This window comes from Periplaneta americana, chromosome 15 (assembly GCF_040183065.1).
Source record: "Periplaneta americana isolate PAMFEO1 chromosome 15, P.americana_PAMFEO1_priV1, whole genome shotgun sequence".
Taxonomy (NCBI): Eukaryota; Metazoa; Arthropoda; class Insecta; order Blattodea; family Blattidae; genus Periplaneta; species Periplaneta americana.
This window is the reverse complement of record NC_091131.1, coordinates 11249929-11268911: the sequence shown is the minus strand read 5'-3', so window position 1 is coordinate 11268911 and position 18983 is coordinate 11249929. Positions and strand designations below refer to the sequence as shown.

Below are 18983 nucleotides of genomic sequence, written 5' to 3'. Positions count from 1 at the left end.
ATGGTGTACAAGAAAACGAGATTTTAATTGAATATTATCTTACAAACAGACAGCAAGTCGTTGAATTTGAGGAGAACATTTATCTTCCTAGTGTACACTTAATGCTGGAGTTCCTCAAGGCTCAATTTTGGGTCACGTTCTTTTTATTATTGCTGTCAATGATTAATAGCTGCAATTACAGACTCACAATTACGTAGACTCACATTGCTGTAGATGTTCCTCTTGTACATGGTATCATTATCTGGCGGCAGGTTGGAGTCCAGGTTCCACACTCTGATGGTGTCGTCACTAGAGCATGTAACAAACGAACCTGGAGGCATTGCAGCTATTGCACTGCCACCCTCGTGCTCCATTGGAGGAAACATCTCTACTCCCCAAATGCAGGCAGAGTGGAAGAGGAAGGAATGCGACTTCCCAACCTGCGAACACAATTCTTAATAAAGCACCAACTATAAATATATAATATTGAAATGCATAAATAAAATAAGTAAATAAATAAATAAATAAATAAACAAATAAATAAATTTTTCCTCTCAATGTAAGATTTTAGGAGTCCATATTAAAATTATTATTTCTTTGATAATAATACCATCCCATCGCACCTCCTCATACTCATCCTCTTTCACAATAGCCCTGCCAAGACACTGGAATTCGCTACCTGCTAGCATCAGGGACTGTCGAAATAAAATTGAATTCAAACAAAAACTTACTAGACACTTGGTCAGTAATTGATTTCTTGTAAATAGTTTCTTTAATCTGTCACAAAATATTTCAATATTCAGTAATTTCATCACTATACAATTTTGTTATTCTAGATTTAATTTGTAATTCAGTAAATATAAAATATTCTTTGTTTCTCTATGATAAATTATCTAGCTTTAATTATTCAGGTAATCATTTCATACTTTGATTTTATTGTAATTGTAAATTTAATACTAATTGTAATGTTATTTGTAATTGTAATTGTAAATTTAATACTAATTGTAATTTTATTGTTCATATTGTAGTTGGAATCTCCTGGTAGAGGGGCAGAGAAGGCCTGACGGCCTTATCTCTACCAGTTAAATAAATAAATAAATACTAAATACAAATACTAAATACTACAATGCAAAGATTCATGCTTTTTGATCACGTTAACTGATTGTCTACCATTTTTCACTTATAACTGATTTGTTAGTTATTTAGTTATTAATATTGTTTTCATGGAAGATAAAAAATTCTGGCTTGTGGATGTCATTCTCTCCTATCCAAAGAAATGGAATTAAACTCACAAGGAAGGTTCACCAAGTGATAATGGATTTTCACGATTGTTTCCCCATGCATTCCATTTGAAATAAGAAACCTCCCTGTAAATTTCTACATCCAGTGAAAGCTTAGTTTACGAGATATGATTTTTTTTTTCATTTTTTTCAATCCACAGTTATAACAGTTAATGCAAACAGTGCTACGTGCTAGACATATCAGACAATAAATCTCTTCTAGCTGCATTCTGTACTGTCAGAATCTCCTTGAATAATATAAATTATGAAAATGACATATCAGATAAATAATATTAATGAAATTGACTATAGATTAGTCTATGAAAAAATGATAACGAAATGTAAGCATACCTGAAATTACTTACTGTACTGATCACAGTAGTGAAAATCGTTATAAAAATGATCAAAACACAGTGAAACTTTGCACCACGAACATTTCAGAAAAAAAAAAATTTCTCACAGTCAGCTTTAGAGCAGTTCTGCATATCAACGTAAAAACAGAATTCTACAGTTCTACAAGAGTGACGAATTTATCAGGTTTGTTGTCAAAGTACCCGGCTTTATGCCAGTCATATTTAAACATATTTACATATCTAGGAGATGAAAACTGATAATGTGTTAAGGACTGCAATTTTATCACATTATCTCTCTGATACAATACAATATTCGTGCCATGTAACAAAACACTATCAGAGAGCTTCCAGATGAAATTTTTCCAAGACCTAAAGCCATAAACATCAAGAGGTTGAACAATCGAAACTATTTGCTTTGGAATTGTTAACACTTCCACCGTTTTATGTTCTGGAGTTATTCTTTCTATAGCCTGTTTACATTGGCAACTAGTCCATGAATCTACGAAAAGAATGTTATGATCACTGACAGATGGAAAGTATACTTGTTGAAACAGCTTTAAGAGGTAAGTTTTCATAAGCTTCCCCGATTTTTAAGCATTTGGGGTCTTAAACATTTTCTTCTTCACAATGGCAATGAAGATATGAGACTTATATGAACGTCAGGCGAATTATTAATAATTGGTATAACTATTATATTATTAACAATAATTCAATGATGACGAGATATTGTCCGAGAAGGGACTTATCAAGGATTACATACCAAAATAGTAACAAAAGGATTACGGTGAGGTATAATCCTACTTATTATTTCAGAAGTATTTTTCTTCATCTCATTCTTTTGAGCATTTTTTCACCTCGAAGGCTAGGCCTTCTCCAGATGTAGAAATTTATAAAGAGATGTCTTATTTCAAATGGAACGTACGGGGGAAAAATCATTGTGAGTATCCATTATAACTTGGTGAGCTTTCTTTGTCAGTCAAACTAGAGACACTAAAAATGTAACCAGTTTTGTAGGTCACTGAACCATACATTTTATTTTCTGTCCTTGGTAAACTTGATAAAGCTGTCTGCATACATAATGTGCCATTACTGTCATTTGAGATAAATGGTGAAAAGCACACACTTGCAATTCTTTACGTGTGTGTTGGATTAGTAACTATCGTACTGTCCATCAAATTAAATTTTCTATTTCCCCGGGAACATGAAGGTACAATTAGCATAATATATTTCTTGAGAAAGAAGTCTGTACTCATAAAAGAGGACATTTCATCAAAGAGAACATAGTCAAGATACTTGTATTAACTATATATACCAGGTGTGTACAAAGTTATGCCCGATTTCTATTTATGCAAGCATAACCCATGTATAGTTTGACAACTTCAATTGAACCCTGTAAAACACGCCAACTTCTGGAATCTCTCTCTTTCTTTCTTCTCTCTCCCTCGCTCCTCGTCATTCAGTCACCAATCACCACGTAAATATCTGAGAGGGTGTGTGTGGACATCGCGACCAATAGAAGAACCACTCTCCAGTATTACCACAATAACGGATTCTTCATTTTTGCCTTGACTGTCGGCTAGGAAGGTTCCATTATGCTAGCATTGCAGGCAACTAGTCAACCTTTCAATGCTTTTGTTAGCAGGTTTGACAAATTGTGAGTGGACCTGCAAGTATAGTGCATAGTGCTCTCTCCCTTCCCCCCGTGCTTTCTCACTTGCTCCTCCCCAAGACAGCCAGCGCTCACGTAGTAACTCGGTCAGGGTTTCAGTTCGATTTGTCAATCTATACAAGGATTAGTATTATTGTTATTATTTTGTGAAGCTGTTATTGAAAGTGAGTGGAATTACTGTGTTATGATTATGGCTCGTTTCAAGTAAGTGTGGTGTTGAAAGAAAGAAAGAAAGAAAGAAAGAAAGGAAGAAAGGAAGAAAAAAAGGAAGCAGGAAAGAAAGAAGGAAAGAAAGAACGAAAGAAAGAAAGGAAGAAAAAAAGAAAGCAGGAAAGAAAGAAAGAAAGAAAGAAAGGAAGAAAGAAAGAAAGGAAGAAAAAAAGAAAGCAGGAAAGAAAGAAGGAAAGAAAGAACGAAAGAAAGAAGGAAAGAAAGAAAGAAAGAAAGAAAGGAAGAAAGAAAGAAAGGAAGAAAAAAAGAAAGTAGGAAAGAAAGAAGGAAAGAAAGAACGAAAGAAAGAAAGAAAGAAAGAAAGAAAGAAAGGAAAAAAAGGAAAGAAGGAAGAAAGAAAGAAAAAGAAAGAAAGAAAGGAAGAAAAAAAGAAAGCAGGAAAGAAAGAAGGAAAGAAAGAAAGAAAGAAAGAAAGAAAGGAAAAAAAGAAGGAAAGAAAGAAGGAAAGAAAGAAAGAAAGAAAGGAAAAAAAGGAAAGAAGGAAGAAAGAAAGAAAAAGAAAGAAAGAAAGGAAGAAAAAAAGAAAGCAGGAAAGAAAGAAGGAAAGAAAGAACGAAAGAAAGAAGGAAAGAAAGAAAGAAAGAAAGAAAGAAAGAAAGGAAAAAAAGGAAAGAAGGAAGAAAGAAAGAAAAAGAAAGAAAGAAAGAAAGAAAGAGAGAGAAAGAGTGAGAGAAAGATAGGAATAAAGAAATAAAAATAAATAACAAATAAATAAAAATAGATGAAAACAAATAAATAAATGAATAAATACTACTTGCATTAAAAATCGGGCATAACTTTTTACACACTCGGTATTTCAGATGTAAAGGAGTAATGGATTATTAACTTGGACTTCATAACTAGTGTGATCAGCTCATTTTCAACCAATATTCACTACAAGCATTCACACGAGCTCACAAAGTGACTCTTGGCTTTCCAAAGGTTCACCTTAACAGACTGTGCATATGAAAACCTGTTTGGAACTCTCGAGCTTGACAATATTCGACCAATCCTGACTTTGTGAATGCCCTCATATAATTTTGGAACTCGCAGATAAGGAATTAACAATTTTTAATCATTAGTGAGGCTTCACTCACCCTTTTGATGTCCCGTACATCCCACACATACAAGCTGTGGTCGTTGTACACACAGGTCAGCTTCAGGTTGGTGTGGTCGAAAGCTAAGGCCACGGCATCGGGATATTTTGCGTTATTGGGGTGCGTCGCCATGTGACTGAAATCAAACAGAGCATTCATATTAGGACTGTGTGGCTTTCTACAGCAGCTTATTTAAGACGAGTAAATGCGTACAAATGGGCCCCATACCAGCTCAGCAATAATTACTCCAGCCACAAAACAGTTTTTTTTTTTTTCAGACTAGTTTACTGAAGTGATTTTCTCTTAATAGGTTGAACAGTGATTATATTTAAATATCTAAATAATTGTATTTTTACTTTATAAATGGCAATTCTGAGTAACTGTCTTTACACTTCTAATGTATTCAGCTTAACTGGTAAGTTTCAATTATAGTATTTCACAACACATCTATTATTATTACTATTATTTATTTCGGAATATGTATGATAAGACTTTCTTGTGTTAAATTCTAACGTACCTTGTTTACATGTTTCGACCTTTTATGGGTCAACTTCAGAACTGGTCGTTGCTGGACTTGGCGCCTCTTGTTTAGTTTCCTGTAAGGGTGTGTTCGTGTGGTGTAAAGTGGAGTCAAAGAGTGTGTGTGTTCTGAAGATGACCCATAAAAGGTCCAACATGTAAACAAGGTACGTTAGAATTTAACACAAGAAAGTCTTACTTACTTACTTACAAATGGCTTTTAAGGAACCCGAAGGTTCATTGCCGCCCTCACATAAGCCCGCCAGCGGTCCCTATCCTGTGCAAGATTAATCCAGTCTCTATCATCATACCCCACCTCCCTCAAATCCATTTTAATATTATCCTCCCATCTACGTCTCGGCCTCCCTAAAGGTCTTTTTCCCTCCGGTCTCCCAACTAACACTCTATATGCATTTCTGGATTCGCCCATACGTGCTACATGCCCTGCCCATCTCAAACGTCTCGATTTTATGTTCCTAATTATGTCAGGTGAAGAATACAATGCGTGCAGTTCTGTGTTGTGTAACTTTCTCCATTCTCCTGTAACTTCATCCCGCTTAGCCCCAAATATTTTCCTTAGCACCTTATTCTCAAACACCCTGAACCTATGTTCCTCTCTCAGAGTGAGAGTCCAAGTTTCACAACCATACAGAAGAACCACAAGAAAGTCTTATCATACATATTCCGAAGTGATACAGTGTTAAAAGTTGTGTAATCAAGATGTATTATTTATTACTTATTAACAACACAAGGCCACTGGGAAGACCTCGAAGTAGATAGAAAGATGACATTCAGGAGGAATGTCTGGAAATGAGAATTACCAACTGGGACGAACTAGTAAAAGACAGAAGAGAGTGGAAGCATTTTATGAAATCGACATGGAGTCGACATGCTCCATAATGTCCTTTGATTGACTGATTATTTATTACTTATGTATTTGTATTAATTGTAGACTTGGTTGAGTGCAAGAGAAGGCCTCAAGATCTTAACTCTATCAGGTAAAATAAAATAAATTATTATTATTATTATTATTATTATTATTATTATTATTATTATTATTATTACTATGTTGCATACTTTTTCGTACTAAAAGGCATTATTATTATTATTATTATTATTATTATTATTATTATTATGATTATTATTATTACTATGTTGCATACTTTTTCGTACTAAAAGGTATTATTATTATTATTATTATTATTATTATTATTATTATTATTATTATTATTATTTTGCATACTTTTTCGTACTAAAAGGCATCTGAATCAGACCTCTAAGGGAAATCGTTGTTAAATAATGTGCATTTCAAGTTATTCTTGTGTGAAAAACAATTTTATCAGTTCCTGACAACCAAGCATCATGGCTCACGTGATGTAATGCATGAAAAAGGATCATCATAATCATCCTCGTTATCATCACTTGCATGGTCTCTGCAATGAACTAGGAAAAACTGAGCTTATGTGATATGATGTGGCAAACAACAAAGCAACAGCAAAAAACAGATGTAAGTAAAATTTATGGCCCATTAATTTATCCTACGTCACACATAACAAACAAGAGATAAAAAATCATAATACTACTGTTAAAACACACTTACACAAATTCCGAATACTAGAATAAAAACAATGGGAAACCTATTACACAACGCCACATTGCTGGGATATGGTGGAAAAAGTGACCATTACAACTGGAGGCAGGAAATGTTACAGACCTGATGTTGAGTCCCTGCGCCACATCCACGCCCAGGTAGTGCGTTCTGGGCAGTGTGGTCACGAACTGGAGGGTGGCAGGACTGAAGCACCGCACGATCCCCTCAGCACAGCCAATGAAAATAAAGTTCTCTCCGACAGCCATACAATTCGCACTTGTTGTCTGCAACACGTGTGAGAGCATTACAGGAGAAGGAAAGTGCAGAACAAAATATTTACATGCAAAATTCTTTCACTCTCTTTTTCCCTTCCTTCCTCATCCTCTTCTTTCTTTCTTTGCTTCCTCGGATCTTCTTATAATTCATTTCCTTCTTCGTTCTCCCTCTCCCTACCTTTACTCCTCCCTTTCTTTGACATCCTTCCTATGCCAGATAATACAATTTTTAAGACACCAAAGTTAAAAAAAAATTTTGTTATGTGACATTTGTTATTAAAGTTAATGAATGAATGAATTTTAAGATTGCTCGTCTGAGATGGGCAGGGCATGTTAAGAGAATGCATGAATGTGAAATACCTAGGAAGGTTATGGAATATGGGATTGCTGGAGGAAGAAGAGTTGGAAGGCCAAAGCTACGATGGATGGACTGTGTTATGGACGACATTAAGAGGCTTGGAGTGAAGAACTGGTGGACAGTGGCTAAGGATCGAGACAGATGGAGAAGAATTCTTAAGGAAGCCGAGGCCCGATCCGGGCTGTAGCGCTATGGATGATGATGATGGATGAATGAATGAATTGAAATGGTAATGTTATATATAAAAATGTTAAATCTTTCAATCTTATGGCTTAACGCAAATGTAAAACAAATTAACTCAGTGTTTTATATAGTTACATTTGTTGTATTATTCTACAAACGTTTTCACCCTCCTAGGGGCATCACCAGGTACAATGGTGTTTACAACATCAAATATCTAAAATCAATTCTGAAAAAAATGTGACCACATGTTCAAAGTAATGTATCATAGTAGAATAATAATATGTGTAGATTATCAAGCATGGTGTGCAACTGAACAAAATGTTAGAATGAGCAAACTGAAATGGGTCGGGCCCGTGCATGTAGACCAGTGTTCCACAACCTTTTTATACTCATGGCACACCCTAGATGGGCCTAGACTCAACACGGCACACCAAAATATTAATCCCCTCGAAACTATGATGTGACTCTCTTAATATAATTACGTAATGTAATTAAATTTATTATTATTATTATTATTATTATTATTATATTATTATTATTATTATTATTATTATTATTATTATTATTATTATTATTATTATTATTATTATTATAAAACAGAAATCGACTCTTGCAATTATTAAGAATTTGTGAACTTTAATTCACTGTAGAAAATACGCATTTTTATTACTAATATTAAAGTAAATAACTTTACTCACACCTTCAATGTGATACTTGGGCTCCACACAGGTGCTGATCTGTGGCGGAATTGTTAACAGTGCAAGCCTCATTTCTTCATCGATGGATTTGAGTCCCTCCCTCTTTGATGTTTCAATTTTCAGTTAACGTCGAGAAGCTCAGTTCACACACATATGTAGTTGAAAATGGCAATAACATATTAACTGTAATCTCGGAGATAGCCGGGTATTCACTCCTTATTGACAACCAAAATGTTTCCAAAGGTACTTCGGGAAGTTTTAATTTCAATATTCTGTCTGCTTTTAAGTTTGCCAATTCCTCTTGTACAAGTAGGCCTATATTATTCGAAAGATCTTTTGAATTCACAATGAATGAATCACGAACCCAGTAAAAATCTTGAACACTCTCTCCGAAATAATTCTTGAACTTCCGCTGCAAGGTTACTAAATGTTCTTTAATTAAGTCCATCAACACTTTATTACCTTCAGCAAGGAGCCATACAGTTGGGAACATCTCAAACGACCCATTTTCAGGCATTAACAACATTTCAGCTATTATGCGTGTGTGTGTGTGTGTGTGTGTGTTATTTTTTAACGATAAGTTCGGCTACCTTATAGCTAGCTTCCTGTACTTTTTGTGAAACCTGTACCAACATCGTCATGAGCGTCACTTGTTTTTTTTATTTTGTTCCAACAACCGACGATAATAATATACATCTTTGTTTGACAGAAAATAATGTTTCTTTACCAATGTCGTTTCAATTTACTCGGAACTATAGCATTACTAAGATTTTCACCACACACAACACACTCGGGGATTGGGCACGTTTTGTCAACACACCATTTTAATTTCAATTAATTTTCGCGTCACACCTTTCATCTTGTGAAGGCACAAAGGTTGCGGAACACTGATGTAGACCACTTCAGTGGGCTCATTGTATCCCAGCTAATCCAAGTCCCAAAGCATCACTGAAGGCCAGGCTTGTCATCGAGTTTGCTTTCCTTATATCCTATTCGAGCTCAAGAGAACATATCTGATTGTGGACAAAGGCTCACAATCGCATAATATGTGGGGAGAAGATTCCACTCCTCTTCCATACTTCCTGCATGTGGGTCTGTAGTCAGTCCCATCACATGCAGGTGTTTCTTTAGTGTGTTGTATCCTGTTAATAGGTCCACTATACGTCTAAGCCAAGCCTGGCAATTGGCTTCCCATATGAGCATTTTACCTGTACAGGCAAAAGAAATCATGTTTGTTCCCTTGTGGGAAGGACTGCTACCTCTCAACAAAAAAGAAACCTGATCAAGATCGTTAGCATTAATGAACAGTACATCTGTAATTCAATATTACATAGGAGTAAATCAAGAAGTGTTATTTATTACTTACACAATTACTTCGGTTGAGTTTTTACAAATATTGAGAAAGAATTTATTTTTTTATGTATTATGTCCGTGATATTTCCTGAATTTCAGGACAGTCTCATGTAAAAATAATTTCAAATATAAAGGATTCTGATAAATGAAGTTCTTCCATTAATTAATAATTTTAGTATTTTAATTTACCTCCCTTAGTTGGTTATAAACAGTTTTTCTTCTCTTCTGAAAAAATTACATCAGTGGACTTAATATGGCTTGGAAAGGACCTCCTCATTTATGGGGGATGTAATGTGTGATTTAAATGTTTTTGCCAATTACTGACAGATGATTTTCCTATTTATTTATTTAACTAGCTAACTAGTGAGTACAAATTACATTTATAAAACAAAAATGTTTCTACCCACTGCCGTAAGAGCCAGGCTCGTGTACGGTGTGGTCTTAGTCAATAATATAACATAAAATTTACAAGGACAGTTTACTAAATACAGTAAGTAACTTAATTCAAACCAATAAATACAACACAAGAGCAAGAATAAAGAAGAAAGAGGAAAAGAGAGAAAAATACACATTTAATATAAATTGACAATCCGATAGAAGCCAGTGATATTCAATAAAAACATGAATATAGTCGACAGAAATAAAAGGTAAAAAAATACATTTGTTAATATTATCCTATATCATGAATAATTTTACAAATTTCTTTTTTAAAAGCTTCAATTTTAAAATATTTCAAATTTGGAATATGGTTTGTAATTTTATTATAAAGTCTTGGGCCGAAACTAGCACCATGTTTAAGAGCTGCACTTGTATGACATTTAGGCTCAATTAATGGGAAAGTAGACTTTTGTCTTCGAGTACGATATTCATGTCGATTAAATTTATGTTTTATTTGATTTCTGTGGTAGTAAGTTAGTAAACTATATTTATAAATTTTTCAATAGGCAATGCAATATTTGATTAAGCTTGTCACTGTTACCTATGAAGGTAAGAATCTGGCATGAAACTTGGTATAATCAATACAAGCATTCGCCAACTTTTCTGTTTTGTAATGTGTATTTGTGCGAGATCGTGCGTATTTGCTTGGTTTCCGCACAAAACCAATCCGCAGAAAGTCTAAAATTCCACATTCAGTATTCCCAACCTAACACACATAACAATTTCCCTCTTCTTACCGCTTAAGTGACATATTGATTTTACTGCTTTAGGCTTTAAACACATTATTTTTAGAGACGTTCAATATAGTAATAATTATAAATTGGAAACTTACCAATGCAATTTCGCCTGAATTGCACTCTTAATTATTGTTTTTAAATATTTGCAAAAATTAAGTAAACTCTACAACTCCACTAAAGTTACTGCATTCGTGATGCAAGTAACATTAAGGAAGCAGTGAAAAAAATCAACAAACTTGCCGATGTTATTATTGCAATATGTTATATAAATAATACTGTTAAAATATTAAAATGAAAAATAAATCATTACATAACCTTACCGTTTGTTTTAAGTTCGCATTTATAGACTGGGGGGAAAAAAAAGACAGACGTATATCACGGCCTGCTGGAGTATAGTAAACACAGAAAACATTTTAAAGCAACAATGTTGAAGATAGATATTTTTGTTTTCCAAATTTGCCGTCATTGAACAGAAACCAAGATAGAGATTTCATTGCAACTAATTAGAAATTCCTCTTTCAGGTATGTAATAAACGATCTTCGCACAAAATAATGTACGATATACGAGCGGTATGTTTTCTTTCAATTCTCGGAAATTAAAAGAGCTCAACTACGTTTCGCTTTTTCAAACTTTTCCTCGAACATGAAAACTTCAACATATCGCTCTTGTAACGCATATTACTATTATTTACTAGATGTAAGATTCTGTCTTTAGCATAATATCTTTCCAAACAAACAATTGCCTTTCCCTTCTTCACACATGTAAACAGATCCAATATTTTCATAAATATCTGAAAAACAATAATCAAATTCAGTTAGACGAGGATAGCAAAGCTCAGCTCTTGTTACACACGGATACTCACCCTCAACTCGACCCACTTATCCAGCAATCTTCTATTGTTAAATTCGCACAGCAATCCTGACTTGGTGATGGCATACGTCGAATCGCCCATCTCGCCTCTCCCACAAGAGACATCACAGAAGTAGTTATTCCGCTGCTCCCCTAAGATGGCTGATCGACCCATCAGTGGCACAGGTTCTTTGTACTGGAACGCCAATTAACAAATCAGACTCACGAAGATCACATTTATGTTTACTAAATCAAAGCCTGATGTCCTCTTGTTTTACAAATTATCAAAGCCTGCTAATTTTTAAACATGGCCCACTGATTAAGTTATTTCTTCATATACGTTTCTTACTGCAGTGTTAAATCCCTGTGTCCCATACCTAGAAAAAAACATGGTATATATTTTCAAGCATAACAATATTAATTCTGTTTTCGTACTTTGAATCAAAACTGCGGGCTAAAGCAGGGAGATGCACTGTCACCTTTACTTTTTAACTTCGCTCTAGAATATGCCATTAGGAAAGTTCAGGATAACACACAGGGTTTGGAACTGAACGGGTTACATCAGCTTCTTGTCTATGCAGATGACGTGAATATGTTAGGAGAAAATCCACAAACGATTAGGGAAAACGCGGAAATTCTACTTGAAGCAAGTAAAGAGATAGGTTTGGAAGTAAATCCCGAAAAGACAAATTATATGATTATGTTTCGTGACGAGAATATTGTACGAAATGGAAATATAAAAATTGGAAATTTATCTTTTAAGAGGTGGACAAGTTCAAATATCTGGGAGCAACAGTAACAAATATAAATGATACTCGGGAGGAAATTAAGCACAGGATAAATATGGGAAATGCCTGTTATTATTCGGTTGAGAAGCTTTTGTCATCTAGTCTGCTGTCGAAAAATCTGAAAGTTAGAATTTATAAAACAGTTATATTACCGGTTGTTCTGTATGGTTGTGAAACTTGGACTCACACTTTGAGAGAGGAACAGAGATTAAGGGTGTTTGAGAATAATGTGCTTAGGAAAATATTTGGGGCTAAGAGGGATGAAGTTACAGGAGAATGGAGAAAGTTACACAACACAGAACTGCACGCATTGTATTCTTCACCTGACATAATTAGGAACATTAAATCCAGACGTTTGAGATGGGCTGGGCACGTAGCACGTATGGGCGAATCCAGAAATGCATATAGAGTGTTAGTTGGGAGGCCGGAGGGAAAAAGACCTTTGGGAAGGCCGAGACGTAGATGGGAAGATAATATTAAAATGGATTTGAGGAAGGTGGGATATGATGATAGAGAATGGATTAATCTTGCTCAGGATAGAGACCAATGGCAGGCTTATGTGAGGGCGGCAATGAACCTCCGGGTTCCTTAAAAGCCAGTAAGTAAGTAAGTAAGTAAGTAAGTAAGTATACGTTTCTTACTGCAGTGTTAAATCCCTGTGTCCCATACCTAGGAAAACCATGGTATATATTTTCAAGCATAACAATATTAATTTTGTATTCGTACTTTGAGTCAAAAGTAAAAAATCCGCCCTGAAACCTTTTGTTTGACAGTTGTGCTACACTCCCACTTCCAGCATGACTCACCTTAGCAGATCTCGAGTACTCCAGGTACCAAAACTTGACGTGTCTGTTGCCGACGGTGACGAAGTAGTTGCCATTTTCGGCAAACGACACTGCTTTCACCTTGGCCGACACTTTGTTGGAAGCAACCTTCACGTTTGAGCGCCAGTCCCACACGTTCACGATCATGTCATGTTGGGAACCAACAGACACAACGTACTTGTGGCTTGGGGAAAACGCCTGCAACAAACAAAATACCTTCCATTAGCAAAGCTTATGTCAGCATCATATTACTTGTTCATGATACAGATTCAACAATATGAATTATAGGTTTGGCACATACTAATTCTTACATGCTTAAGACAGGGATGAAGAGACAAATGACGGTAAATCAGAATGTCGTCATCACAAGCAGTAACTATGAGAAAATAAATCAAATAAGGGTGGACTACAGTTAAGAGAGTTCTGCGCGCACGCACGCACGCACACTAGTTTAGGTTTCTTTCACATAGTTTGCACATAGTATTCACATAGTTTCACAGATGAGGTCTCTTCCCTAGCTACCTTGCACAACTGTTACACTAGTATAGATAAAAAAGTAACAATATACGTCCATAAATTAGAGAAGGATTAAAAAAATAATAATAAACACTAACAACAATAAACAAAAATCAATCACCTCCAACTTCGAAAGTGAATAAATTTTAACCACTTCTGCTAAGTTAGAACATACAGCTAAAAGAAAACTAAAACATGTAATATTATACATCTTGGTTACACAACTTTTAACACTGTATCATTTCGGAATATGTATGATATGAACTTTCTTGTTTTAAATATTATTAACGTACCTTGTTAATATGTTTCGACTTATTTTCGGCCATCTTCGGAACTGGTCATTGTTGGTCTTGGCGCCTCTTGTTTCCTGTGTGGGTGCGTTCGTAGTGTAAAGTCAAAGAGTGTATGTGTTTTGAAATTGAGTTGTGTGTTGAGAATTTCGTTGGGGTGTGTTTTCGTGTGTCTGTATATTTCGTATTGTCCTAGTGTGTTGAGTTTCTGACTTCTTGGTTGGATGTGCAGTATTTCCATGTCTGTGTTGATGTCTCTGTAGGTGTGGTTGGCATTTGTGATGTGTTCTGCATATGTGGAGGTGTTTTGTAATTTTGTTATGGCTGTGATGTGTTCTTTGTAACGTGTTTGAAATGATCTGCCTGTCTGTCCTATGTAGAAGTTGTTGCAGGTGTTGCATTTGAGTTTGTATATGCCTGTATGGTTGTATTTGTTTGTTTGTGTTTTGAGATGTTTTTGTAGAGTGTTATTTGTTCTGTATGCGATGTTGTAGTTCAATTTCTTGAATGAGGTTGCAATTTTATGTGTGTTTTTGTTTTCGTATGTTAGTGCGATGTATTTTTTTGTGTTCTTGTGTTTGTGTTGTATTCTTCTGTTTTTTGTGGTTTTGTTTTGTCTTATGTATTACGTTGTCTATTATGTTGGGGTTGTATCCGTTTTCTTGTGCTATGTATTTGATTGTGTTTAGTTCTTCGTTGTAATCCTGTTGGTTGTAACGACCAGTTCCGAAGATGACCGAAAATAGGTCGAAACATGTTAACAAGGTACGTTAATAATATTTAACACAAGAAAGTTCATATCATACATATTCCGATGTAATATTACTTTGTAATGGGACATGTTGTGGCAAGAAAAGAAAAACACACACACACACACACAGAAAGTATTTTAACATAATAATTTATTATTCTAAATTTAAGATTCGTTCATAGTTTCTGCTCAAAACCAGTAGCCTATTCTCGAGGTTTCCTATTTTCCGAATTCCTCTTGGTCTCCGCATATGATCCATATGATTGTGTAAGGCCTAATTTTGTTTTATCAACTGATATCTTCTCCTGCCCCGATTTTCTCTCATTTACCATTCTTTCTGCACTGTTAAATGCATAAGTTTCTCACAACCTTACGTAATTGTGAACCCTGTAAAGCATTTACAATACCGATATGTCGCTTTGTGAACTCGCGGACCAAGTCAGAGTAATGACGTGTTTCTTAGGTGTAGTAAGAAACCCACGATGAAGAAGAATGATCTTCGCACCCTTCCACGTGAAAACATAATAACGTGTTATGAAACAGTTTATTATGATGAAACGAAGCTAGATCCCCAACAAATGATAAATTTAATGACGTCATCCATTCTTGTAAAAGGGTTCTAAAGGAGAAAAAATATGGGGTGAATGTTAATTAAGTCAGGGTAGTTTAATTTAGGCGCTCCGTTCGCCGACAGGATAAACCTCGGTTTCCATGCTGAAGACCAGAGTTTAAATCTCGGCAAATCCGGGTGGAAAATTGTGATTTACGGAGACGACGCACAGTGGTCCGGATCGCTAAAAAGCCGGACAAAAGTCATTTTTCAAACTTCATATTGAAAATACAAAATTACCTCAATAATAATCCTCAATAGTCACTCTAATGAGACCAAGTGTTTTTCGAAGAATACTTCAAAGGTTCTGGTCAATACTTACGAGCAAATGTGACACAAATCTTTCGTGATTAATTCTGCGATTTTGTAACTGATTTTTTAACAATGTGTCTGCCTTAACAATGCAAAATAAAATTCTGAGAATATTTTTTATGAATGTATTATGGTCTTATGTATAGGGAAAAATTATAATTATCATTGTTTTTTGTTTCTAAGTTCTAATAATAAATACAAATTTTAATGCTCGTGTTTTGCGAAAAAATAAAAAATGTTTTAGAGTTTTAAAAAAATGTTCACGAGTGTACACCGTGAAACTTACATATTGTATATTGGTAGACATTTATAAGTTCGTTACTGAAGGTTTTATCTGCGGAACCCTGCAGAACTGTGAATCCTGACCTTCAAATCATCCCCATGCGCGTGGTCCGTCAACACATGTTGCGAGATAAGCACGCAGTAAAATTTATGTTTGTATATTTAGATATTGAGGGATGATTTATTGGATGTAAACAGCACAGGCCCTTGACTTTTCAGTGTCCAGAGGGTTTCTGTCGGTCTCAGTTCAGTGTATAATGTGTGAATACAGTGTATGAAAAATTAATTTACGTGTGAGTCGCCGAGAAATTTACGACATAATTCAAGGAAAGAACAGTGGGACTCGTGTGCAACAAGAAGAATATGTTGTGGATTATACGAAGAACAAATTTGAATTACATTTGGACAACCGTGGCACAAATTTTCTACGAAGTGTAATAAGAAGGCGCTTTTTTCTTCCGTACTATCAGCTTTGGAAGAAATGTTATCGCAGCGAAAAAATGTTTGTTCCTAAATATTCAGACTGGTTACGACAAGAAATTGAATTACCACTTACAGGCATTCCTTCCGCTTCTTCCTCTTCAGATACGTTTGGACGTCCTTCAAAAGAATTTCAAGAATTATGTGAGAGAAGTAAGAGGAGGAAAATAGAGGATTTGAGGAAGAATGTGGGTGCTGAGGAGCTTTCATATGCCACAGTGGTGAATTTGAGGGCTAGAGGTGACGACAATTCAGCAAAACTATTAAAAGAAATTACCAGAACGACACCTACCAGAGGTAAAAAAATTCGTGAATCATGGCTGAAGAAAAGAAAACAAGCTACGAAACTGTCAGAAGAAGAAGCGTTATCAGTGATAGTACGTACAAATTTATCGAAAAATCAATACATGTATATTAGAAAAATGACAATTAAACACAATCATGACTTGTATCCGAGCTATTTTGCAGTTCTGAAAGCAAAAGACGCAACTTATCCGAACAATATAAGTGCTAGTGAGAGTGCATGTGAAGTGAAAGTTCAGGATTTATTGGACCACACGGACTTCTAGCAGAATTTTGACACTTATATCTGACAGCGAGCATCCTGGTTTCCCCCACTCGCTTCTGCTCTCCCCTCTGTAAAGACTAGTGGCTGGGCTGTCTTAGCTCTTTTCTGAAAACATTAATTTCTGTTAGGAATTGGACGTCTACGTAATATTGTGTAACTGTTTAAAATAACTTAAATAAAAGGGCCTCGTTAAGTAATTAACTGTTATGTGAGTTCCCCCCTTTCTACAACCCTGCGACAAAACCAATTGGACGGACAGTAGATAGCATGTCTGAGTAATTTTATCTTTTCGGATTGGGCAGAAGTGAAGATTGAATTTACATTCTTCTATACTGTCCATCCATAAACCACAAAAGAAGTAAATTAAAATCATCAGTACCAGTTGCAGAAGACACAGTCCTGCAGTATATATTGACTACACCCCAACTCTGGCTACTAGCAACAGAAATCTACAATGAACGATCAAATATACACCTCATTTCTCATGAAAACAAAAACTGAAAAGACTACAATGGACTTTATGTCGTCAGCAAACATCTGGATACATTAAGAAGATTGATTGATTGATTGATTGATTAGTGTTTGAATTGCGACCTTCAAACAGTTCTGTATTTCAACTTGTCTGCATTTACAATAATGAAACTACTCAGTGCATCCAAGGCACACTTCTCAGATGCAAATGCTCAACACCTTAGTGAGTATCAAAATGCGTACTTTATTTCTGCTTAGCCATAAACTCCATAACAAAATGTATAAAAATGTAGATATTCTAATATGATTTAGCACAATAATATAATGGAATTTACAAGTGTGCAAGTTCATACAAGTTATATTACCAGTAGTATTAAATGGTACGTAACATTTTGGATACCGCTACAAAACTACGAAAATATTAACGGATTCTTTATGTTACTAAATATAAGAATGTACTCACCCACAAAAATACAATCCTTAATTGAATTTCGATTATAACTTATACAGATTATATATAATTTTAAACTTGTGGATTACGTAACTTATGCAACTTTTCAACCCTTATATTAGGGGTTGCTGATAAAATCGTGTACATAAAATGACTATAATTATTGCACTTATCGAGTTTTGCAATAAAATAACAGCAGTGTGATAAAAATATCTAATTTGGCCCTTATTAATGAACGCATAATTATCTCACCCCTCAATAGGGGTAGTTATTCATTTCCAAATGACATTAAAATTTGCACATGTTAGATACATGTTATTAGTAATAAGTGTACCAAATTTAAAGTTAATATGGCCACTAGAAAAGAAGTTATTACTTTTGTCCGGGTTTTAAGAGATTCGGACCACTGTGCGACGTTGGTACAAGTTTCGTCTCGATGCAACACCTGTAATTCCTCCATAACTCACCATCATACCGGTCGCCGGAAACTAGTGCACCGCAACATCTTCTCAGGAAAACACTATGTAACCATGGAAACCCCTGTAACAGGTTCCAACGTCAATTTCCAGATATGGTACCATAAGGCGAGTAGTTTCGTTTAGCAAAACATCAAAAGAGCGAAATATTGCAAAATGAGTCTTTTGTCAACAGTTAGGGCCAAAGGAAATCCCGTATATTCATTCCCTGCATTCCACCGGTTGCGATTCTTGCCACTGAATCCCAGATAAGGACTGAAATCCGACTGAGAGATACGACTTTAAGCCATCGAGCTTAGTCGGCTAAGGCGCTTGCCTGACGATCCGGAGTTGCGCTCGGGCGCGGGTTCGATTCCCGGTTGGGCCGATAACCTGGTTGGGTTCTTTCCGGGGGTTTCCAAAACGTAAGGCGAATGTCAGGTAATCTATGGCGAATCCTCGGTCTCATCTCGCCAAATATCATCTCGCTACCACCAATCCCATCGGCGCTAAATGGCCTAGTAGTTAATACAGCTCCGTTAAATAACCAACTAAAAAAAAAGAGAGATGATTTTTTTAAGGACGACAGAAGCAT

At 35.4% G+C, this 18983-nt stretch overlaps 1 protein-coding gene across 5 annotated transcripts in view; it reads right to left on the bottom strand.

Moving 5' to 3' along the window:
* The window catches only part of LOC138714634 (mitogen-activated protein kinase-binding protein 1-like), a 525862-nt gene that overhangs the window by 85267 nt on the left and 421612 nt on the right, over positions 1 to 18983 (bottom strand). For all 5 annotated transcript variants that reach the window (XM_069846668.1, XM_069846671.1, XM_069846670.1 and 2 more), the window contains exons 5-9: positions 13185 to 13400; positions 11604 to 11786; positions 6822 to 6982; positions 4589 to 4724; positions 204 to 419 (exon numbers count right to left, since the gene is read on the bottom strand). In XM_069846668.1, coding sequence (XP_069702769.1) covers positions 204 to 419; positions 4589 to 4724; positions 6822 to 6982; positions 11604 to 11786; positions 13185 to 13400 — 912 coding nt within the window. The remainder of the gene's footprint in view (positions 1 to 203; positions 420 to 4588; positions 4725 to 6821; positions 6983 to 11603; positions 11787 to 13184; positions 13401 to 18983) is intronic.